Source organism: Pristiophorus japonicus, chromosome 4 (genome assembly GCF_044704955.1).
Source record: "Pristiophorus japonicus isolate sPriJap1 chromosome 4, sPriJap1.hap1, whole genome shotgun sequence".
Taxonomy (NCBI): Eukaryota; Metazoa; Chordata; class Chondrichthyes; family Pristiophoridae; genus Pristiophorus; species Pristiophorus japonicus.
This window is the reverse complement of record NC_091980.1, coordinates 198,084,945-198,109,475: the sequence shown is the minus strand read 5'-3', so window position 1 is coordinate 198,109,475 and position 24,531 is coordinate 198,084,945. Positions and strand designations below refer to the sequence as shown.

Here is a 24,531-nt window from a genome sequence, read left to right as displayed (position 1 = left end):
GGCTTGAACGGTGCTGTCCTGACATGTTTGATGCCATTACCCGACATGAACTCCCGGAATTCATAGCTAGTGAAGCACGGGTTGTTGACGCTAACCAGGATGTCCGGCAAGCCGTGGGTCGCAAAGACCGCACACAGACTCTCCACAGTGGTGGATGTCGTGCACGAATTCAATATGATGCACTGGATCCATTTCGAGTACGCATCAGCAACAACGAGGAACATTTTTCCCATGAACGGGCCCGTGTAGTCTACGTGAATACGTGACCATGGCTTGGTGGGCCAGGGCCACGGGCTGAGTGGGGCCTCCCAGGGGCCATTGCCCAGCTGGGCACACGTCGTGCACCTGCGAACACAGTGTTCCAGGTCTGAATCAATTCCCGGCCACCATACATGTGACCGGGCAATGGCCTTCATCAGCACAATGCCTGGGTGCTCGCTGTGGAGTTCCCTGATGAATGCTTCACTTCCCTTCTAGGGCATGACTGTCTGGCTGCCCCAAGGTAGGCAGTCGGCTTGGATGGAGAGCTCATCCATCCATCTGTGAAATGGTCTGACCTCCTCAGGGCATGCTCCGTGTGCGGGCGCCTAATCCCCAGTCAGGACACATTTCTTAATCAAGGATAGGAGGGGATCTCTGTTTGTCCAGGTTTTGATCTGGTGGGCTGTGATGGGGAAGCCTGCGCTGTCAAAAGCATCGACAGCCATGACCATCTCAGCGCTTTGCCCCGCTGCCCCCTGAGTGGTGGCCAGTGGAAGCCTGCTGAGTGCGTCAGTGCAATTTTCGGTGCCTGGCCGGTGCCGTATGGTGTAGTCATATACAGCCAGCGTGACAGCCCATCGCTGTATGCGAGCTGATGCATTGGCATTGACAGTTTTGCTGTCTGACAACAGGGTTATTAACGGCTTATGGTCCATTTCTAACTCGAACCTTCTGCCAAAAAGGTACTGGTGCATCTTTTTCACCCCGTAGACACATGCGAGTGCTTACTTTTCAACCATCCCATATCCCCTTTCTGCTTGGGAGAGCGACCTGGAGGCATAAGCCAGAGGTTGGAGTTGGCCCTCATCATTACTCTACTGCAACACACACCCAACCCCATAGGATGATGCATCACATGTCAAAACCAATTTCTTACAGGGGTTGTACAGAGTCAACAGCTTATTAGAACAAAGCAGGTTCCGCGCCCGATTGAAAGCCCGTTCCTGACAGTCCCCCCAAAACCAATCGCAACCCTTACGTAGGAGCACATGTAGCGGCTCCAACAATGTGCTTAAGTTCAGCATAAAGTTCCCGAAATAGTTCAATAGGCCCAGAAATGAACGCAACTCCAATGTGTTGCCAGGCCTGGGTGTACGACGAATCGCCTCCGTTTTGGATTCGGTAGGCCGGATCCCGTCTGCAGCAACCGCCCTGCCCAAAAACTCGACCTCTGGGGCCAAAAACACACACTTGGACTTCTTTAGTCGCAGGCCTACCTGGTCCAGTCGGCGTAGCACCTCCTCCAGGTTGTGGAGGTGTTCCTCGGTGTCTCGACCCGTGATAAGGATGTCATCCTGAAATATGATTGTTCCAGGAATGGATTTGAGCAGGCTTTCCATTTTCCTTTGAAAGATAGTGGCTGCTGAACGAATGCCAAACGGACACCTGTTGTAGACAAACAGCCCCTTGTGCATGGTGATGGTGGTCAGTAGCTTGGATTTTTCAGCCAGTTCCTGGGTCATGTAGGCTGAAGTGAGGTCCAACTTGGTGAACAGCTTGTCGCCTGCCAGCGTGGCAAAAAGATCCTCCGCTCTCGGAAGCGGGTATTGGTCTTGTAGTGACACTCGGTTGATAGTGGCCTTGTAGTCGCCACAGATCCTGACCGAGCCATCCGTTTTTAGGACAGGGACGATGGGGTTTGCCCAGTCGCTGAATTCAATGGGCGAAATTATGCCCTCTCTTAGCAACCTGTCCAACTCACTCTCAATTTTCTCCCGCATCACATACGGCACAGCTCTGGCTTTATGGTGCACTGGTCTGGCGTCTGGGGTGATGCGTATCACTACTTTGGTACCTTTGAAAGTCCCAACACCAGGTTGAAATAGTGACTCAAATTTCTGTAGGACCTGTGAGCATGAACTTCGCTCCACAGATGAAATGGCGTGCACATCCCCCCATTTCCAGTTCATCTCGGCTAGCCAGCTCCTCCCCAAAAACGCGGGACCATTTCCCGGGACAATCCAGAGTGGCAGCCGATTCTCTGATCCATTATGTGTGACCACCAACATTGCACTGCCTAGCACTGGGAATGATCTCTTTGGTGTACGTCTGTAATTGCGTGTCAATGCGTTCTAGTCTGGGTCTGCTAGCTCTGAGTGGCCATAGTTTCTCGAATTGTTGGACACTCATAAGTGACTGGCTGACCCGTGTCCAGCTCCATGTGTACCGGGATGCCGTTTAATAGTACTTTCATCATCATAGGTGGCGTTTTTGTATATAAGCTGTGGATGTTTGCCACCTGAACCCGCTGAACTTTAGCGTCCATTGTTGTGTCCCAAGCATAACCCTGCTTTGCAGACCCCTCTTGTGATTCATCTGCCTCGTAAATTAGCCTCGCTGTGGGCTTCCTGCACATTCTGGCTAAGTGTCCACTGAAGTTACAATTTCTGCAGATGAATTGTTGAAACCTGCAGGTTTTTGCAGCATGTCTGCCCCCGCACCTCCAGCATGAGCTGAGATTGTTGTGAACAAAAGAGCTGTTACCAGGCATTCCTCTCTGATTGTCTCTTTGATTACTCTTGAGCACTCTGTTAGTGGGTGTCAATGGCCCCATCCCGGGACGTATTGTCCCTTGTGATGGTGTGAATGTCCGTTCAACCTGCCATTATCTCTGTTGAGGACCCACTCTAGAGCCTGTTACTGCCTGGTTGGTGTCGAATTGCCCTTGCCTGCCTGCGGGGTTCTGAGTCGCATTTACAATGTTAACTCCCTGCTCCATCGCCATGTTGGAAGCAGAGTTGCGCGCGTATATTATCTTGGTTTCCTCCTCCCCCGCCATGAAGGTTTGAGCCTTCAACGCCGCTGCTTCCAAGGTCAAGTCCTTGGTCTCAATTAGCTTTCTAAAATTCCCGGTATGACCAATGCCCTCAATGAAGAAATCCCGTAACATCTCCCCCCTGCAGGCGTCTGTGAACTTACAGAGGCTAGCCAAGCGCCAATGGTTCGCAACGAAGTCCGGTATGCTCTGCCCGTCCCGACGTTGGTGCGTATAGAATCGGTGTCGGGCCATGTGTATACTGCTCGCCAGTTTGAGGTGCTCACCGATCAGTTTGCTGAGCTCCTCAAAGGTTTTGTCCGCCAGCTTCTCAGGTGCGAGCAGGTCTTTCATCAGCGCGTACGTCTTAGGTCCACAGCTGGTCAGTAGATACGCCCTTCGCTTGTCAGCCGCTGCCTCTCCCAGCCAGCCCTTCGTGACAAAGCTCTGCTGGAGCCTCTCAACGAAATCATCCCAGTCCTCACCAACACAGTACCATTCCTCTGTGCTACCGTTGGCCATTCTCGTGAGTCGTTGCTTCCCGTTTCTCGTCACCAAATGTTATGTCCTTACACACTACTATAAATTCACACAAGGCACATTCTGCAGACAAGATCACTCTCTGACCTGAACCTTTATTCACAGGACCAAGAAGTGCAGACCCTGCGTGGGACCTCCCTTTATATACCTGGATGATCAGGTGAGGAGTGTCTCCCACAAATTCACCCTCTGTGGTCAAGGTGTGCATTTCCTAGCTGTATACAGTATGCAGTGTTGTTACATGAAGGTTACAGTTACATGAAGGTTACATACATGACACTTACCTATGCCAATTTCCTTACCTGCACCGATTTCTTTAACTCTCCAGAAGGTTTTTCTGCAGAGGCCACATATGCTGGCCTAAGAAGAACTGGAGTAACTCTCAGCTGGCTAAACTTGCCTAAATGGCCAGAATTGTCGTGGGTGGCAGGTTACGCCCCCTTTGGCTGAAAAAAAATGTGCCTAAAATTTTTTTTAATTAATTGAGTTATGCTGGTGCAAATTGATTGAGGAAACTGTTTTTTTTAACTTAGACCAAAAAAAGCAGCCTGCTCCAAAGAAAATGCCGCAAATCACTGGGGAAAAATGAGCCCACAGTGTCTGTGAACAGCAGCTTCACTTTCACAATGTCATTGATATAAAAGTTGTCTGAATGGTTTCAACATTCTTTAATGCAACTTTAAAAGCGTAGTGAAGGGATAACAAAGCTTATTAATGCAGAGGGGCTTTATGTCACTAACTCAGGAAAGGAGAAAGTGGTCACCAGAAGCGTTGTTCTATCAATTGATTCCTGACCTATCTGGGTGCAATGTGTTGTGCTCAATGATCAATGATGTTCCTGGTGGTTCCATGGTACTGATTGTACCTGAGCTGTTCATGTGTGGTGGGATTCCGGAGGGGTCATCGACCATGTGTACAGGGGGTGGCCGCTGTCTGCAAGCAGCCATCCGCTTACATTCCTGGATGGGTGGAATAGTGGGGGGATGGATGAGTGTCGCAGGATGAAGGTGTTGAAACAGCTGCCTGTAAAACTGGCAGAGGCTTGAATGATACTTCTATGGTGATCACACACCAGCTGGACATTAACTGCATGATAGCTCTTTTTAACAAAAGCTGTTGGCCCATCTTCTGGCACCTTGATGGATACTTGAGTGCAGTCTATAATGCCCTGGTCACAAGGGATGCAAGCCACTGCTGCAAATCTTGGCACTCTCTCATTTTGAGTGTTGGCATCTATGGGAAAGGTGATATATTGGTTGTCCATGACAAATAAGGCATTGGTGAGCTGCTTGATGAAGCCATGCACAGAAGACTGGAAGATGTGGGTGATGTCCTCACCTGGAAGGAGCCGAGGCAAAAATGTTAAGGGTGACAGTGACTTTGACAGCCACTGGCAAAGCATGCTCACCTGCACCAGGAGGCAGCAGGTCCTGGTGCAGGAGGTATATAGATCAGCAACTGCCTGTCTGGTGAAGCACAGACTCCTGATGCAGGACTCTTCAGTCATATTCAGGAATGTGACGCTTGGCTTAAAGACCCTGTGGGCTGGGTAAGGCACCCTATGGGCAGCCCTCTCACATGCTGTCTTCTAACAGCCCCACCTGCTAGTCAACCTGGTAGTTGAGGCTGTTGCTGCTTTCAACTTTTCCTTCATTTAAAGCAATGAAGAAAAATAGCACCTATGATAAGCTGTGAGAGCTTAATCTAAGTAAGGCAATAAAATGCCAGTAATAATCAATCTCCACACTAAACAATTCCTTCGAAATCCACTAAGCATAGTAGCACATAGTTCTCTGTGATTTGAGTGCTTAGAGTGGAGTGCCCCTTTAAGTAGTAAGTCAGTCCCGCAAGGTTTTATTCAGCGGGTTGGCCGTTGGGCTGTGTGCTTCTGGCCCACTCAGTTACAATCATGCTGGAGTCTTAATTATATCATAGAACCCTGATTTGCATGCAGTCATGAGGCACCTTCCTGCACCTCAGCCACCTCAACGCAGTGGGCATTTAAAATGCGTCTACCGCGGTTACAGCAGGTGGTAGGTGATCTTGCTCAATTTTAACACCGCACCGCCCCGCCCCACCCCAATCTCATCAACAACCAAGCAACAAACCTGAGGACTGGGAGAAATTTAGAATTCAGCAGAGGAGGACAAAGGATTTAATTAAGAGGGGGAAAATAGAGTACGAGAAGAAGCTTGCCGGGAACATAAAAACTGATTGCAAAAGCTTCTATAGATATGTGAAGAGAGAAAGATTAGTGAAGACAAACGTAGGTCCCTTGCAGTCAGATTCAGGTGAATTTATAATGGGGAACAAAGAAATGGCAGACCAATTGAACAAATACTTTGGTTCTGTCTTCACGAAGGAAGACACAAATAACCTTCCGGAAGTACTAGGGGACCGAGGGTCTAGTAAGAAGGAGAAACTGAAGGATATCCTTATTAGGCAGGAAACTGTGTTAGGGAAATTGATGGGATTGAAGGCCGATAAATCCCCTGGGCCTGATAGTCTGCATTCCTTAGAGTACTTAAGGAAGTAGCCATAGAAATAGTGGATGCATTGGTGATCATTTTCCAAACAGTCTATCGACTCTGGATCATTTCCTATGGACTGGAGGGTAGCTAATGTAACACCACTTTTTAAAAAGGGAGGGAGAGAAAGTGGGTAATTATAGACCGGTTAGCCTGACATCAGTAGTGGGGAAAATGTTGGAATCAATTATTAAGGATGAAATTTGGAAAGCAGTGACAGGATCGGTCCAAGTCAGCATGGATTTATGAAGGGGAAATCATGCTTGACAAATCTTCTAAAATTTTTTGAGGATGTAACTAGTAGAGTGGACAAGGGAGAACCAGTGGATGTGGTGTATTTGGACTTTCAAAAAGCTTTTGACAAGGTTCCACACAAGAGATTAGTGTGCAAAATCAAAGCACATGGTATTGGGGGTAATATACTGACGTGGCTAGAGAACTGGTTGGCAGACAGGAAGCAGAGAGTCAAGATAAATGGGTCCTTTTCAGAATGGCAGGCAGTGACTAGTGGGGTGCTGCAGGGCTCAATGCTGGGACCCCAGCTCTTTACAATATACATCAATGATTTGGATGAAGGAATTGACTGTAATATCTCCAAGTCTGCAGATGACACTAAACTGAGTGGTGGTTTGAGCTGTGAGGGGGATGCTAAGAGGCTGCAGGGTGACTTGGACAGGTTAGATGAGTGGACAAATGCATGGCAGATGCAGTATAATGCGGATAAATGTGAGGTTATCCACTTTTGGGGCAAAAACGCAAAGACAGAATATTATCTGAATGGCAGCAGATTAGGAAAATGGGAGGTGCAACGAGACCTGGGTGTCATGGTTCATCAGTCTTTGAAAGTTGGCATACAGGTACAGCAGGTGGTGAAGGCGGCAAATGGTATGTTGGACTTCATAGCTAGGGGATTTGAGTATAGAAGCAGGGAGTTCTTACTGCAGTTTTACAGGGCCTTGGTGAGGCCTCACCTGGAATATTGTGTTCAGTTTTGGTCTCCTAATCTGAGGAAGGACGTTCTTGCTATTGAGGGAGTGCAGCGAAGTTTACCAGACTGATTCCTGGGATGGTTGGACTGACATATGAGGAGAGACTGGATCAACTGGGCCTTTATACATTGGAGTTTAGAAGGATGAGAGGGGATCTCATAGAAACATATAAGATTCTGACGGGACTAGACAGGTTAGATGCGGGCAGAGTATTCCCGATGTTGGGGAAGTCCAGAACTAGAGGACACAGTTTTAGAATAAGGGGTGGGCCATTTAGGACTGAGATGAGGAGAAACTTCTTCACTCAGAGAGCTGTTAACCTGTGGAATTCCTTGCCACAGAGAGTTGTTGATGCCAGTTCATTGGATATATTCAAAAGAGAGTTAGATATGGCCCTTACGGCTAAAGGGATCAAGGGGTATGGAGAGAAAGCAGGAAAGGGGTACTGAGGTGAATGATCAGCCATGATCTTATTGAATGGTGGTGCAGGCTCGAAGGGCCGAATGGCCTACTCCTGTAACTATTTTCTATGTTTCTATCTGGCAGCTGATTTAAAATTCACCAATACATGCATGACTTACAACATGAAGTGACCTTATTGTATAATTGCCAGGTTGATTTTAGCTCTTTCTGTTAGTATGCTGACTCTAGACTGAGTATGCTATGCTCCACACTATTTTGTGGTACAGATTGTCCAGTATTAGGCACATGTTCAAACACTGGAGGACGTACTTACCAATATTTAGTCACACAAAACAATTACATTTCTAAGTCCAAACAGTTTACCTTGATCATCAGAACAGGGCTATAATTAACTGGAACATTCTGTAACCAAAGAAAATCGGTTCTGCCACAACAGTTACTAATATTCCCTAAACTGCAATAAGCAGCACTAACAATACATTACAGTGTTTGAAATTTGTAGTAGAAATTCAAAGATATTGGATAAACAATATATCATTCTGTTATATCAATAGGTTAAAATAATTGCTTTTAACCAGCCAGACATATAACTTAACTATGCACAAAGTAACATTTGTATCAGGAAATAACTGCATCTATCAGGACAGCCCTCAAAATTAGTTTACTTCAAGAAAGAAATTTACCTTTCACAACCACCATCATAGGCAGTCCCTTGGAATTGAGGAAGACTTGCTTCCACTCGTGAAATGAGTTCTTTGGTGGCTGAACAGTCCAATATGAGAGCCACAGACTCTGTCACAGGTGGGACAAACAGTTGTTCAGGGAAGGGGTGGGTGGGACTGGTTTGCCGCACGCTCTTTCCGCTGCCTGCGGTTGATTTCTGCATGCTCTCGGCGTTGGGACTCGCGATGCTCAGCGCCTTCTCGGACTCACTTCCTTCACTTAGGGGTTTTGGGCCAGGGACTCCCAGGTGTCAGTGAGGATGTCGCACTTTATCAGGGAAGCTTTCAACTGCCCACCTTTGGTTCGTTTGCCATGAAGAAGCCTCCGAGTAGAGCACTTGCTTTGGGAGTCTCGTGGCTGGCATGTGGCCTGCCCAGCGGAGCTGATCAAGTGTGGTCAGTGCTTCAATGCTGGGGATGTTAGCCTGGACGAGGACGATGATGTTTGTGCGCCTGTCCTCCCAGGGGATTTGTAGGATCTTGTGGAGACATCGTTGGTGATATTTCTCCAGAGACTTGAAACATAGAAACATAGAAAATAGGTGCAGGAGTAGGCCGTTCGGCCCTTCGAGCCTGCACCACCATCCAATGTGATCATGGCTGATCATGCAACTTCAGTACCTCATTCCTGCTTTCTCTCCATACCCCTTGATCCCTTTTAGCTGTAAAGGCCACATGTAACTCCTTTTTGAATATATCTAACGAACTGGCATCAACAACTTTCTGTGGTCGAGAATTTCACAGGTTCACAATTCTGTGAGTGAAGTAGTTTCTCCTCATCTCGGTCCTAAATGGCTTACCCCTTATCCTTAGACTGTGACCCCTGCTTCTGGACTTCCCCAACATCGGGAACATTCTTCCTGCATCTAACCTGTCCAATACCATCAGAATATTATATGTTTCTATGAGATCCCCTCTCATTCTTCTAAATTCCAGTAAATATAAGCCTAGTCGATCCAGTCGTTCTTAATATGTCAGTCCTGCCATCTCGGGAATCAGTCTGGTGAACCTTCGTTGCACTCCCTAAATAGCAAGAACGTCCTTCCTCAGATTAGGAGACCAAAACGGTGCACAATATTCAAGGTGTGGCCTCACCAAGGCCCTATACAACTGCAGTAAGACCTCTCTGCTCCTATACTCAAATCCCCTCGCTATGAAGGCCAACATGCCATTTGCTTTCTTAACCGCTTGCTGTACCTGCATGCCAACCTTCAATGACTGATGTACCATGACACCCAGGTCTCGTTGCACCTCCCCTTTTCCTAATCTGTCACCATTCAGATAATATTCTGCCTTCCTGTTTTTGCCACCAAAGTGTATAATCTCACATTTATCTACATTATACTGCATCTGCCATGCATTTGCCCACTCACCTAACCTGTCCAAGTCACCCTGCAGCCTCTTAGCATCCTCCTCACAGCTCACACTGCCACCCAGCTTAGTGTCATCTGCAAGCCTCGAGCTATTACATTCAATTCCTTCGTCTAAATCATTAATGTATATTGTAAATAGCTGGAGTCCCAGCACTGAACCTTGTGGTACCCCACTAGTCACTGCCTGCCATTCTGAAAAGGAACCGTTTATTTCTACTCTCTGCTTCCTGTCTGCTAACCAGTTCTCTATCCACGTCAATACATTACCCCCAATACCATGTGCTTTAATTTTGCAAACTAATCTCTTGTGTGAGACCTTGTCAAAAGCCTTTTGAAAGTCCAAATACACCACATCTACTGGTTCTCCCTCGTCCATTCTACTAGTTACATCCTCAAAAAATTCTAGAAGATTTGTCAAGCATGATTTCCCTTTCATAAATCCATGCTGACTTGGACCGATCCTGTCACTGCTTTCCAAGTACACTGTGATTACATCTTTAATAATTGATTCCTACATTTTCACCACTAACGATGTCAGGCTAACCGATCTATAATTCCCTGATTTCTCTCTCCCTCCTTTTAAAAAAAGTGGGGTTACATTAGTTACCCTCCAATCCATAGGATCCCAAATGCAATCCTCGCCAAAGTGCCACCAAGGATTGAGTCGGGTCTGGGGGGGGGGGGGGAGGCGCGGGGGGGTGGAGGGAGACCTTAAAATAAAAATCTTTAAAAAAAACCATTGGAACACCTTCAGGGGACCCCATACAGAAAAATCGCTGAAAATTGTTTTTTAAAGAAGTTCACTAACCTTTTTTTGCAGGTCTTCTCACTTACCATCAGGGTTAGACCTGCCTCCACACAGCGGTGCTTCCCTCTGCTGCCGCCAACTCCCGCCGACTCCCGCCCAGAGGTATCTGCCAGCTCGGTGGGCGGGACCACACTTACGCGACTTGGCTTTCAGCAGTACTCCCCTCCCGCCGGTTACAGACCTGGAGGAAGCTGTCACCGAGAGGGAACCACTGAAAAAACTCGGAGGCTGCCAGCGGCAGTGGGCGGTAAGGCCACCAATTTCGGGCCCCTGGTCTCATTCTGGAGAACCTTCATTGGATCCTTTCCATGGCTGTAATAGCTTTTCCATATGAGGAGCCCAGACTGCATATATTGTTTTATACAAATTCAACATCACTTCTTTGCCTTAAATGCCTCAATGTATAACATTTATATATAAATTAGCAGGATGTTGTATTCTTGGATAAAATTTGGATTTTTAGCACCTTATTTTGTATACTGTAATCATCACCCAAATAGGTTAAATATATAGATTAATAGTAATAACAATCTTACCAGGCTGTTAGGATTTGTTTTCTTTGTGTCAACTTTCTTTTCTGAAGTTATCTTCTTTACAGATTGTTGAGCCTCCTTCAATCTGAAATAATTTCAGAAGAAACTAATCAATTGCATTTCAATTCATTGTCTATGTTTTAATCAACAATGGTGGAATATTTCAGTTGTTCATTATTTATAGCCAAGTTGTAACTGCATATGTAATGCCTGTGTTTACAATATTGCTGTAAATAATGAACATCTCTCCTCAAAATCATTACATTGCAATCTATGTATAATTTGAAGCATTACATGTAAACGTTGGCAATAAGACCACGTTTCTGAATTTTAATCAGCCCTGATACATGTTAAACGCAAAGCTCAACGTTTCATTAATCATATTATTCAATTAAATTTGGGGGAATTTGAGCTTAAATAGCAAAGATAACATTGGGAGAAAAAGGCATATTGGAACTTTAGCATCCACTGCTTCTTGTATCCTCATTTTGTGGCATTGAAGGAATAAGCTCGAGACCAAACATATCTTCCCCTCCCCTCCCCTTTCAGCATTCCAAAAGGACCATTCCCTCAGCGACACCCTGGTCTACTCCTCAATCACCCCAATATCCCACCTCCCCTTCCCACAGCACTTTCCCGTGCAAGTGCAGCAGATACCTGCCCTTTTACCTCCTTCCTTTCCACCGTCCAGGGCCCCAAACACTCCTTCCAGGTAAAACAGCGATTTAGTATACTGTATTCGCTGCTCATGATGCGGTCTCCTTTAAATTGGAGAGACCAAATGCAGATTGAGTGACTGCTTTGTAGAACAGCTCCATTCAGCCCACAAGAGTGACCCTGAGCTTCCGGTCACCTATCATTTTAATTTTCCAATGCAAGAAATCATGAATCCGAAGAAATTGTGAATTATAAAAGAAGTAATAATTTTATAAAAGAAGTAGAGATACTAACTCAGCAGATGAGGCAGGCAGATGACACAGGAGGAATTCCAGCCACATCAGATAAGAACTACATAGAGAGCTAAGGTTGTTACGAGGTCAGTACACGAAGTACGGGCCTCCAGCAGACATGACTAAACTGATAACAAAAGTAGCAAGGAGGCGTAGAATAAACAATCTTCTATGGAAAGACAGCAAGACATTTAGAACAGAAATAAGGACCTCATGAGGATGGGAGGGGTGTCAGAGGCACTCACTCCCCTGTAATTGGACAATTGAATGGGTAAAAATGATTGACGCAAGATATCCACCAGCCCACCAAAATAAGATATATAAATGGGCAGCCAAAAGGTAAAAACAGTCAGTTAGGGGAAGGGCTTCCTCAGGGTGGATACATACTGGCTTCAGCCTAACATCTTGGTCAAACTCAACCTCTGAGGTGGATCCATGGCCTAACACCCCCAAAAGCTCGGGGAACGATCAAACAGATGAGACCACTGCTGCAGGCTGCAGGGATCCAATCCAAGACCAGTGTTCTGCCTCAACCTCTGTCCGTTCTGGGGCAGTAGATCGTTCTCATCTGTCACAGGTTGTATGTCTATTATATCTATTTTAATCACGTGTTGTATGTGATTATGCTTATAACTGCCGCTCCTTAATAAAATGCCTTACAACTTCTAAGACCCTTTGGGTAATCTGTGTGTGACCTGTGATCCAAATCTTACACTTCCCCACTCCCACTCTGACCTCTTTGTCCTTGGCCACCTAAACTATTCCAATGAAGCTCAATGTAAGCTCGAGGAACAGCACTTCATCTTTCAGTTAGGCATTTTACAGCCTTCTGGAATTAACAGTGAGTTCAAAAATTTCAGATCATAACCTCTGGCCCCATTTTTTTGGACAGCACCTATTGCTGATGATTCTGATATTCCCATTTACACCTTCTCTCGACCCATTTTTTTTCCTTTACTTGTCTCATTACCATCTCCTTTTGCCTTGCACCATCATCCCTTTTGTTATTTAATCTCTCCTGTTTCCCACCCTATCACAGACTTTCCCTTTGTTCTTTCCTCCCCTCCCAGCTTCTGTATTTGCTTAAAACCTGTTACATCTCTAACTTTTTCCAGTTCTGGCGAAAGGTCATCGATCTGAAACATTAATTCTGTTTCTTTCTTCACAGATGCTGCCTGACCCGTTGAGTATTTCCAGCATCCGCAGTATTTTGCTTTTGTTTTAAGGAATAAGCTTGCCCTGCCTTTTCACTTTACCATTGCCTCAGACTATGGTGGCACTTACAAGACTTATGACATTACAAGCAGAATAGTAATAGTTTCAGGCAGAAGACTTTTGATCTATCTAACCCACCTGTTCACAGTACTTATACTGTAGTGCATTAGCCATGATCTTATTGAATGGTGGAGCAGGCTCGAGGGCCAAATAGCCTACTCCTGTTCCTATTTCTTATGTTCTTATTAATATTATTACAGAATATTAATCTGCATGACCTTCTAAGTGATTCACTACTATTGCTGGGTCCTGTCCAAGAGAGCTATTTAGTATCCGGGTCTCACCACAGCTGCAAAGAAATCGAACATCCATTCATTTGACACTTCAAAATTAGATTCACAAGTTTCCTGTAGCAGAATCATATCAGATTGAATAATTACTAATTTGACCAAGCTCCCATATCGTGAAATGGGAATGTTGTCCCTATTCACATTTGAAGACATTATTTAAATGTTATCAAGTCCCACCATATAAAACAATCCCAAGTATGAACAATGATTACCAGATAAGCAATATGGAAAACCATAAAATATTCATAAAGTTGAGCTCCCAAACTCTGGCCAATAAAAATTATATTGATGCAGTGCTAGCTGCATACATATTAAAAACAGAGTACATAGTATTAACCATAACATTATCACTCATCCAATCCACAAATGACAGAAGGATTAAAAGAAAAATCTAAAGTTTAACGGTAACTCTCTGTAATACTATCACAATGTACTCAAATGATAAAGTAAACTTGATCAAAGTGGTGCACAAAAAATTGTGCAAGTCCTTGTTCTGTCTTCTCAAAATGAGTTAAAAAGAACAAATAAGAAATTGTTTCAAGGTTGTTTGCCATAAAAAATTTGCAATCAGGGTCATGTCTGTAAAAAAGACAGCAAAGCAAACTTGATGACTCTGACAGTTATGCATGAAGGAACAAAGTGCAACTGAAAGGTGTTCTTGAAAGGTAGGAGATGGTCAATTCTATTGATTTTAAGTATATAAGAAACTTAGAATGTGCCTTCCCTGGAGATTGAAAAAGCACACCAGTTGCTGGCTCATCATTATGCCAACATTCAGATACTGTAATTTAACTGATAATTTATTTTGATCACCAAGATATTTAAAATGCAAAGTGGTCTAAATTTGGGCAAAATTCAAAGTCAGAATAATCAAATGGTTTGATTTTTAAGGCACCTGTTACTTTGTTAAGAGACAGTTTCTTCAAAAATAAGTCCACATAGAAGTCTAATTTGTCAATTTTATACACAATTTAAGAATCAGAAAGATGATGCAACCCATCTACCTCACTACATTATTTGGGTCTACACACTGTCCCTGCTCAAACCATTTTTTGTTACTATATCTTGGTGCATAGGCCATCATACTTACATCAGTATTGAATCAGGACTTTGTACATTTTAACCTAGTCTATATTCACGGTGTTAAGTGGCACTATATTTTATAATTTAACAGTTACATGCAAAGTAGCTCGTTCTAAGGTGACATTAAAAACATTTTCCCTCTACTAATTTTGTCTTCTTTCCCCAAATGAGCCTAAACAATGAATGTTGGTAAGTGATTTGTCTGCAGATTCTGGGTATGTGCAACATTACTTTCCAAATCATATCAAACCTCTCTTGCATTGCAATTCTGGTGCTGGCTGGAAAGCTATTTTTATTCCAAAAGAGAAAAATACCCAACGATACCCAGTGTTCAATTTCCTGGGTGATATGGGGTACATCCATGACTCCTGAAAGCCCGTGGGAGATATGTTCAAGTCTTTGGAGGCCAGAATTTATTTCTCTTCACTCATACTCTGGTGTCAGTTTTGAACTTTGGAGTTAGAAGAGGTGAAATTGGATGAAGCCTGGAAACGGGCGCAGGGATTGCGATGTGTAATCTACCCGTTTGGTGCAGGCAGCATGCAAAATTTGTGCTGCCTGCTCATTTGCATGATTGGAGTGCTAAGCTCATGCTAATCGCACTACTGGTTGGCTCAGTGCTGAACAGGATGCCAATATTGGGTGCAGTCTACTGTCCAATTAAATTTTGCCTAGGCTCTCTGCACTTCTTAAAGGGAAGGTATTTTGTTGCAGAAGCAACTCATTGCCATTGTAGCTGCAGCTGCAGAGAAGAAAAAGGGCACCTCGCTTCTCAGATGCAGCACTGGAGGCCTTGGTCCAGTGGGTATACAGAAGAAAACATGTCCTCTACCCGCAGGGGGGGCCAGGACACCTTCGAGACAGAATACTTGAAGTCAGTGGGAAGAGATAGTGCAAACCGTCAGTGCCACCGGTGTTGTCGCAAGGACCTGGATGCAGTGCTAAAAGAAATTTAATTACCTCACACGAGTGGTCAAGGTGAGTGAATGCATCTTCAAATGCCATATACCACCAACTGCACCATTAGCCTCACACACTGCTCAATGCACCACACCCCCATCACTCACCTACTAACAATCTCCAGCAATCATGACTCATATCTCACAATCATAGTTTCACCTCACCCTCATATACTTACCACTGCTGCAAGACTCACACCCATATCTCACACCTTGCACACAATGTCAGCTATTCAACCATGACAGGCACATCATCCAAACACATTGTACCACATTCATTGACATACTTTCCTTCTCTCTTGAGACCAAGGTGGATCACAACTGGCGTGAGCAGCAACAGACAGGTGAGGGTGAAGCACGTCTGCACAACTTTAATGTGCTGGTGGAGACTGTGCTGGAGATAATTGGAGGGCCAGTGGCGAGCAGCAAGGCTGAAAGCATTGATAATGACGGTATGCTCATACCTAATCATTCTTCTCACATTCCACAATCTCTTCTCACTTACAAGCTGCTGCTGGTGTAAGCATAAACATCTTGCTTTCCCTCCCTCCTCTCACCACAACCTGACCCTTGTGCCTTTCTCCTTTCAGATACCCAAGAACTGCCAGCAGCCCAGGCAGTAAAAGGAGGCGAGTGATGGAGAAGAAGAGGCACCGTCGCTCGATCTGACACTTCCAGGCACCAGCTCAGAAAATGGCACTGTGTGAATTTTAGAGGGTAGTACATAGGCAGGATCTGCACCTGCTGAGTCACTGGACATGTGTGGACTGCAGCCAGGCCAGGGGGATAGGGTAACTCCCCAGAGGGCTAATTCACACACCAGTTAAGCTGCACAGGACTCAGATGAGGACTTCGATGTGGGGCCTTCAGAAGAAGGGTGATGGGCAAGCACACGGAAATGCTTGGTGCAGTGGCAGGCCTGCCCGAGAGCCTCTTGTCTGTGTCAAGTAGCATGGAGCAGTCAGCCTCCAACATTGCATGGGGCTTTGATTGGAGCTTAGAGTCCATGATTTTGAGGATGGAAGTAATGGGCAACTCCATTGGAGCACTTGTGAACCCAACCATGATGCTGGCTGAGATGGGCAATGTTGCAGCTTCTATTGCAGCACAAGTGGAAGCAACCCAATGTCTGAGTGCTGCAGTAGAAGCTCAAACTGCTCTCATGCAGGCTCAGTTTTCTGCCACGCAAGCTCAGACTGCTGCCATCGTATCGTGGCTGGGTTTACTAGCATGGAAAGGGGCTTGCAGGGTCTCACAGCAATTCAGCAATCTGTCCACCAACAGATGACTAGTAATGCTGAAGCGCCATCCAAGGGGAGTGACAATGGCTCCGTAAAGAAAGAACCTGCTGTCCTCTCTCAGGATGATAGCAGTCATACTCCGCCCATTGACACTCCGCCAGTGCCCTTGCGGCCGCCTGACAGGCAGCCAGTTGGACTGCTGCTGCCTATGCCAAGGTGGTGCAGCCTACAGCCGGGTCTTCTAGGCCCAGAGCTGCTCGAGGTCATCCTGCAACGTCATCTGCAGTGACCCCCATGGATATTCAGCAGCCTTCCTCCAGCCATGCTGCAGCCACTGGGATAACGCTGTGTAGGAGCATTAGAATAGGCAAAGGAAAATGAGAGACACGAAGGGAATGCACAAGGGTGATTAGTTGACTTTGTTATGTAGTATTGGATTGAATCATTTATAAGTTATGTTTGGAATTTTTGTTTTGTGAAGGCTTTCATTTCAGCATTCTGGTCAAGATGAAGCTTTGATGTACCGTGACAGAGGGTGATAAGTTGGGGAAGTGATGAGCAACGGGGATCTGGGATTTCATTCAGGGGAACTGGAGTCTGTTGAGGCACTCATGAACACCCTGTGCAGAATGAGGACCTTCTGCCTGCCTCCTCTTCCTCCTCCTGAGGTGGTCGCAGAGCACGTGGTGGCATGGGCTCTGTCCTCAAGCTGGCCAAGGTGTGGAGGATGCAGCAGACCATTACAAAATGGGACACCTGCTCTGGCATGTAATGGAGGGCTCCTTCTGAGTGGTCAAGACAGCAGAATTGTTGCTTCAGCACCCTGATGGTCTGCTCAATGAGATTCCTTGTGGCAGCATGGCTGTCATTATATGATTGCTGGCCATGAAACATAGAAATATAGAAACATAGAAACATAGAAATTTACAGCGCAGAAGGAGGCCATTTTGGCCCATCGTGTCCGTGCCGGCCGACAAAGAGCCACACGGCCCCTGGTCAGCAGCCCTAAAGGTTACATATAAACCTATGAACAATGACGGAAAGGCAAAGAGCACCCAGCCCAACCAGTCCACCTCATACAACTATGACACCCCTTATACTGAAACATTCTACACTCCACCCCAACCGGAGCCATGTGATCTCCTGGGAGAGGCAAAAACCAGATAAAAACCCAAGCCAATTTAGGGGGGAAAAAATCTGCAAAAATTCCTCTCTGGCCCATCCAGAAGATCGAAACTAGTCCAGGAGATCACCCTAGCCGTATTCTATTCCCTGCAGTAATTACCACTATATCTGCGCTGTCCAACAAAAGGTCATCCAATCTAATCCCAATTACCAGCTCTAGGTCCCTGCAGGTTACTGCACTTTAAGTGCCCATCCAACCATCTCTTAAAAGTGGTGAGAGTTTCTGCATCCACCATTCTTCCACGCAGCGAGTTCCAGATCCCCACAACCCTCTGCGTAAAGAAGCCCCCCCCTCAAATCTCCTCTAAACCTTCCACCAACCACCTTAAAACTATGCCCCCTCATAGTAGATCCCTCCACCAATAGAAATAGACCTTTACTATACACTATATCCAGACCCCTCAATATTTTGTACACCTCAATGAGGTCTCCTCTCAACCTCCTCTGTTGAATGAGAACAAACCAAGCCAATTCAATCTGTCCTCATAACTAAGATTCTCCTTTCCAGGCAAAATCCTAGTAAATCTCCTCTGCACCCTCTCTAGTGAAATCACGTCCTTCCTATAATACGGCAACCAGAACTGCACGCAGTACTCCAGCTATGGTCCAACCAAAGTATTATACAATTTAAGCATAATCTCCCTGCTCTTATATTCTATGCCTCAGACAACAAAGGCAAGCATTCTGCATGCCTTCTTAACCACCTTATCCACCTGGCCTGCTACTTTCAGGGATCTGTGGACAAGCACTCCAAGGTCCCTTTGTTCATCTATGCTATTAAGTGGCATACCGCTTAATGTGTATACCCTTTCGTTATTAGCCCTCCCAAAGTGCATCACCTCACACTTATCTGAATTAAATTCCATTTGCCACTGTTCTGCCCACCTGACCAGTAGATTGATATCCTCCTGCAGCCCATGACTTTCCTCTTCATTATCAACCACACAGCCAATTTTAGTATCGTCTGCAAACTTCTTAATCATACTCCCTATATTCAAATCAAATCGTTGATATATACCACAAAAAGCAAGGGACCCAGTACTGAGCCCTGCAGAACCCCACTGGAAACATCCTTCCAGTCACAAAAACATCCATCAATCATTACCCTTTGCTTCCTACCTCCAAACCAATTTTGGATGCAATTTTAACCTTCATGACCAGTCTACCATGTGGGACCTTATCAAAAGCCTTGCTAAAATCCATATATACTACATCGTATGCACAACCCTCATCGACCCTCTTGGTTACCGCCTCAAAAAATTCAATCAGGTTAGTCAAACACGATCTTCCCTTAACAAATTCGTGCTGACTGTCCCTCATTATTCCTTACCTTTCCAAATGCAGATTTATCCTGTCTTTCAGGAGTTTTTCCAATAATTTTCCCACCACTGAGGTTAGGCTGACAGGCCTGTAATTACTCGGCCTATCCCTTTCTCCCTTCTTAAACAAGGATACTACATTAGCAGTCCTCCAATCCTCCGGCACCATGCCCAGATCCAAAGAGGATTGGAAAATGATGGTCAAGGCCTCTGCGATTTCCTCTTTTACTTTGTTCAACAGCATGGGATGCATTTCATCCGGGCCTGGGGACTTATCTACTTTCAAAGCTGCTAAACCCCTTAATACTTCCTCTCTCACTATATTTATTTCATCCAGAATATCACATTCGTCCTCAATAGTATTGCCCCTTTCCTTTGTGAAAACAGACACAAAATATTCGTTAAGAACCCTACCAACATCTTCTGCCTCCATACAAAGATTACCCCCATGGTCTCTAATAGGTCCTACCCTTTCTTTAGTTACCTTCTTACTCTTAATAAATTTATAGAACATATTAGGGTTTTCCTTAATTTTACTAGCCAAGAATTTCTCGGCTCTCTCTTAGCATTCCTAATATCCTTTTTAATTTTGCCTCTTAACTTTCTATATTCCTCGCAAGATTCTATAGCATTTCGCCATTGGTATATGACATAAGTGTCCCTTTTTCTCTTACTTCTCCCCTGTAAGTCCCTAAACATCCAGGGGCTCTATAATTATTTTTCCCAGCCTTTTTCTTTAAGGGCACATGTTTGGCCTGAGCCTTCCAGATCTTCTCCTTGAATGCCTCCCACTGTTCCGACACTGATTTACCCACAAGTAGCTGTTTCCAGTCCACTATGGCCAAATCACTCCTTAACTTAGCAAAATTAGCTTTTCCCCAATTCGGAACTTTTATTCCAGGCTTATTCTTGTCCTTGTCCAGAACCAACTTGAATCTGAGTGAATTATGGTCACTGGCACCCAAGTGCTCTCCCACTAATACCCCTTCATCCTACCCAGCTTTATTCCCCAAAACTAAATCCAAGACCGCCCCCTCTCGTGTTGGGCTTGCTACATACTGACTAAAAAAGTTCTCTTGAATGCATTTCAAGAATTCCGCCCCCTCTATACCCTTCACACTAAATTTGTCCCAATCAATATTTGGATAGTTAAAATCCCCTAATGAGTGGTGGGGTTGCAGAGGGGAGTCAGCTGCCAGGTGTAGAGCAGATAGCCTTTGACTCCGAGCAGCCACCCTTCGGGCTCGATGTGGTGGCTGGAAGATTGCTGGACGTGGACTGGCACAGGATGAAGACATCATGATTGTTGCCAGGATACCGGACATTCACCATTATGTTGTGCTGGGCGTGGTCCCAGACAAACTGCACATTAAGTGAGTGTTGCCTTTGCAGTTGTGGTCCATCTCAAGATTGATAGGCGTCGTCCGCAAAGCTACGTGTCGATGACGCCCTGCACCATGGGGAAGCCTGCTATTCTGGCAAAGCCATATGTACGCTCCTTCTGCTTCTCTCTGTTTGGAAAGAAGACAATGAAGTCCCTTCTCCGGATGCAGCGAAGGACGGTGAATTGGGAGATGTTAGCTATGTTGCCTGCTCCCGATTGGAAGTATCCAGTGGTGAAGAAATTGAGGGCCACGGTCACCTTGAGGGCCATTGGGAGAGCTGTCGTCGTCCTGCTCTGAGGCGGCAGGTCTGGTCCCAAGAGGTGGCAGAGTTCTGTGATCACCTCCTAATACACTGCTCCTGGCTTAAGTGCAGGTAGAAGTGCACTCGAAAATCCCTAGGTGGATAAGGCCTCCGGTTGAGAGCCCTCCTGCCCCTCCTCCTCCTCCTTCTTGAGCAGCTTGCCCTCTTTGCTGCTTTTCCTCGATCTCCCTGTCATGCTGCAGCGCGAGGGGACTGCAACTAGAGCCCCATGACTGGAAACAAGTGGACTGATCAGAATCCTTGAATTCAGAAGCAAGGCCTTTTCCAATTCCAGCACCATTCCGTGTCACCTCACCAACTTTAAATAACTCTATAATGCTCCAAACAGTTCCACAAACTTACATAGAACCAGTAGAAACCAAAAAGCAAGTTACCTGAGAGTTGCTGCTGATCCCTTAAAATATCGTTGGTGAGGGGCCCCTTGTGCAGGCAACGGCCATGCTATCAAACTGCCCAAAATGGCAACCACCGTGGCTCGTGCCGGAAGTGGCCGTTGCCAAAACCGGCCTTAAATGCCAGTGCTAAGAGGGGGAACTTCATAGCCAGAGAGCTTAAACTTATATTCTGCAAATATTTATCAGTTATCTGTATCTCATCGAAGTATTGAATTCTTTATCGGTATATCAGATGTAATGAAATGTGATATGTATATAAACATTGTAACTATGTAAGACTTGCCACCAGAGGGCACAACTGTTGGAGGCCCAAGGGTCACCTGCACCCCTCATGCAAGGGAGTATAAAAGGTTGTCTGCCATGCTGCTTAGGCACTCTGGGGTTGGATTAAAGAGGCTAAGGTCACATCAGTTTTATCTCACAGTACTCAGTCTTGTGGAGTTCTTCCATACCTAACAAAATGCACAATATATTTCAAACTTTTTGATTAAACTGAGATGAGGAGAAACTTCTTCACTCAGAGAATTGTGAACCTGTGGAATTCTCTACCACAGAAGGTTGTTGAAGCCAGTTCGTTAGATATATTCAAAAGGGAGTTAGATGTGGCCTTACAGCTAAAGGGATCAAGGGGTATGGAGAGAAAGCAGGAATGGGGTGCTGAAGTTGCATGATCAGCCATGATCATATTGGATGGTGGTGCAGGCTCGAAAGGCCGAATGGCTTACTGCTGCACCTATTTTCTATGTTTCTACGGTTCACGGGCTCCCAGGCCGCCTGTAATTTCTTTGGTCTAGAGGAGTCTGTGTTCCACATATATGTCGAATATGCGAGGTTGCAGTCCCTCTTCCATTATTTGAAGGGGATGCTCCTCAAATTCTGGTTGCACTTCAGTCCAACACTCCTGATCTTTGGGCACCCTGTGCATAGGGGAGCGGGCAGGTCAGAAGGCCTCCTCGTAGGACTGCTCCTGGGCATGGCCAAGGGGGTCATCACCCGGTCCAGGCAGCGGGCGGTCGAGGGGAGCCCGACTGCCTGCCTCTCTTCTGTGGTTACATTTGAGTCAGCATGCCTGGAGATGGAGCACGCGGTGTCCACCGGTACGCTCGCAGCCTTCCGCGAGAGGTGGGAGCCGGAGGGACTGGAGTGCATCATCACCCCCGGCAACCAAATTTTAATTTGAACCACGTCTAAAGTTTAATTTGTTTAAGTTTGTCAGTTTTAGTGCCCCCCACCCTTTTAGCCAGGGGGCACTTGTATAATTTCTGTTTTTAGTGCCCTAAACCTCCCCCCCCCCAAAAAAAAAGGGGCACAAAAAAAATTATTTTTCAGTGTGACCCTCCCTTGCATTTGTTTAAAGTGCACAACTAAAATAAACCAATAAACCAGCTAGTTCTTAACAGCAATGCATTGCTATGAATTCTTAAGCAAAGAACCCATGAAGCAAATACATTATAAAATGGCGACGAGGATGGGAGTTTCTTCATGAAGAAATTTTTGGTGGAGCACAGCAAGGACATATACTGGCAGTGTGATTCTGAATGAGGGTCTGGTAGTACCATTTTTTTTAAAAGAGTACTGAATAGTGAGCTTGTGGAAAGCCATTTAGAGTCATTGAAAAGCAATTCAAGATTATTGAGAGTGATTAATGGTTATTAAGCTAAGCAGGCAATATGGATGTGGCAACGAGTTATGTCAGTATTTTGGGAGCCTTTGATCAAGAATAAGGAATCGTTTAAATCCTTCAGTGAAAGATTGCAAGTGTTTTTTTTAGAGCTAATGTTGTCAATGAAGTCCCAGCAGGTGAGGCAAATTCACAAATAAGGAATCCAGCAGTACATGAGAAGATCAAAGCTATTCTGCCAGTCTTGATTGGTACAGAGAATTATGCTATCTTAGTGAATTTGTTAACCCCGAGAAAGATTAAGGATGCTTCATTCTCAGGCATACTACAGATATTGGAGAATCATTTTGATCCACAGCTTTTAGAAATAGCGGAGAGCTACAAGTTAACAATTGAGAAACCAAAGACTTGATGAAACCTTCAGTGTTGCCATAAGAAAATTATCTCTACACTTCAATTTTGGAGGATTCCTAGATAGGGCTCTTTGTGATAAATTTGTATGTGGACTAACGAACGGATGAACACATCCAATCAAAATTTTTAGATATAGATGATCTCTCTTTTGAGAAAGCTTGCAAGATAGCCACCTCCATGAGATGTCAGTGAAAAATATTAAGGAATTTCACCCATTACTGGCAGTAGTAGCAGTTCGCAGTGACCAGGCTGTAGAAACGCAGAAGAGGGTGAGCCGTGGTTGGAGGGAGAGTTATAAAATCAAGGAGAATAGATGTCATAGGTGTAATGCCAATCATGCCACACAACAGTGTTGGTTCAAGTAGGCAAGATGCTACTCGTGCCAAGAAGCTGCATGTAAATCTAAGGACAGGCCCAACGATAATCAAAGACTTCACTGGGTGGAAACCGATCAGAACAGCGTAGGTTTTGGTGTATAAGCAGTGAAGGGCAAGGCTGTACATTCCTTATGTCAGGATTTCAGAACGTTAGTAATGATTAATAATCAATGGATTAATATGACATTAGATACAGTGGCTGATTGCTCAATAATGAGTCAGGATGTGTATTACAAGAATTTCAGGGGCTTACCACTAAAGCTGAGCTCAGCAAAGCTGACAACACATTCAGGGGAAAAACTGCAGACGCTTGGACAAATGGAGTGTTTAGTACTATACCAGGGGCAACAAGCAAGATTACCTATTATTATAACCAAATTATGTCAATTGACTGACATTTATGGGCAAAGATTGGCTAAGAGTGCTTTGTTTGTATTGGTACAGCGTCTGTATACAGAAATGGTTAAGTCTCGGTTAGATACTCTGCTGGAGAAATATGCCAATATATTTCAGGACTCATATGAGGGCATCAAGGGATACAATGCATATTAAATCGGATGTCAAAACTAGTTTTGTAGACCAAGGCAAGTACCATATGCATTAAAATTGTGGGTGAGGGGTGATCTTATAGAAACATTTAAAATCATGAAAGGGATAAACAAGATAGAGGCAGAGAGGTTGTTTCCACTGGTCGGGGAGAGTAGAACTAGGGGGCACAGCCTCAAAATACAGGGGAGCCAATTTAAAACCGAGTTGAGAAGGAATTTCTTCTCCCAGAGGGTT

At 45.2% G+C, this 24,531-nt stretch overlaps 1 protein-coding gene across 1 annotated transcript in view; it reads right to left on the bottom strand.

Annotated features, from left to right (window-relative positions):
* Positions 1–24,531, bottom strand: part of LOC139262282 (formin-1-like) — a 654,821-nt gene that overhangs the window by 10,697 nt on the left and 619,593 nt on the right. Inside the window, exon 17 of the mRNA XM_070877435.1 lies at positions 10,936–11,017. Within this exon, the coding sequence (XP_070733536.1) occupies positions 10,936–11,017 (82 nt within the window). The remainder of the gene's footprint in view (positions 1–10,935; positions 11,018–24,531) is intronic.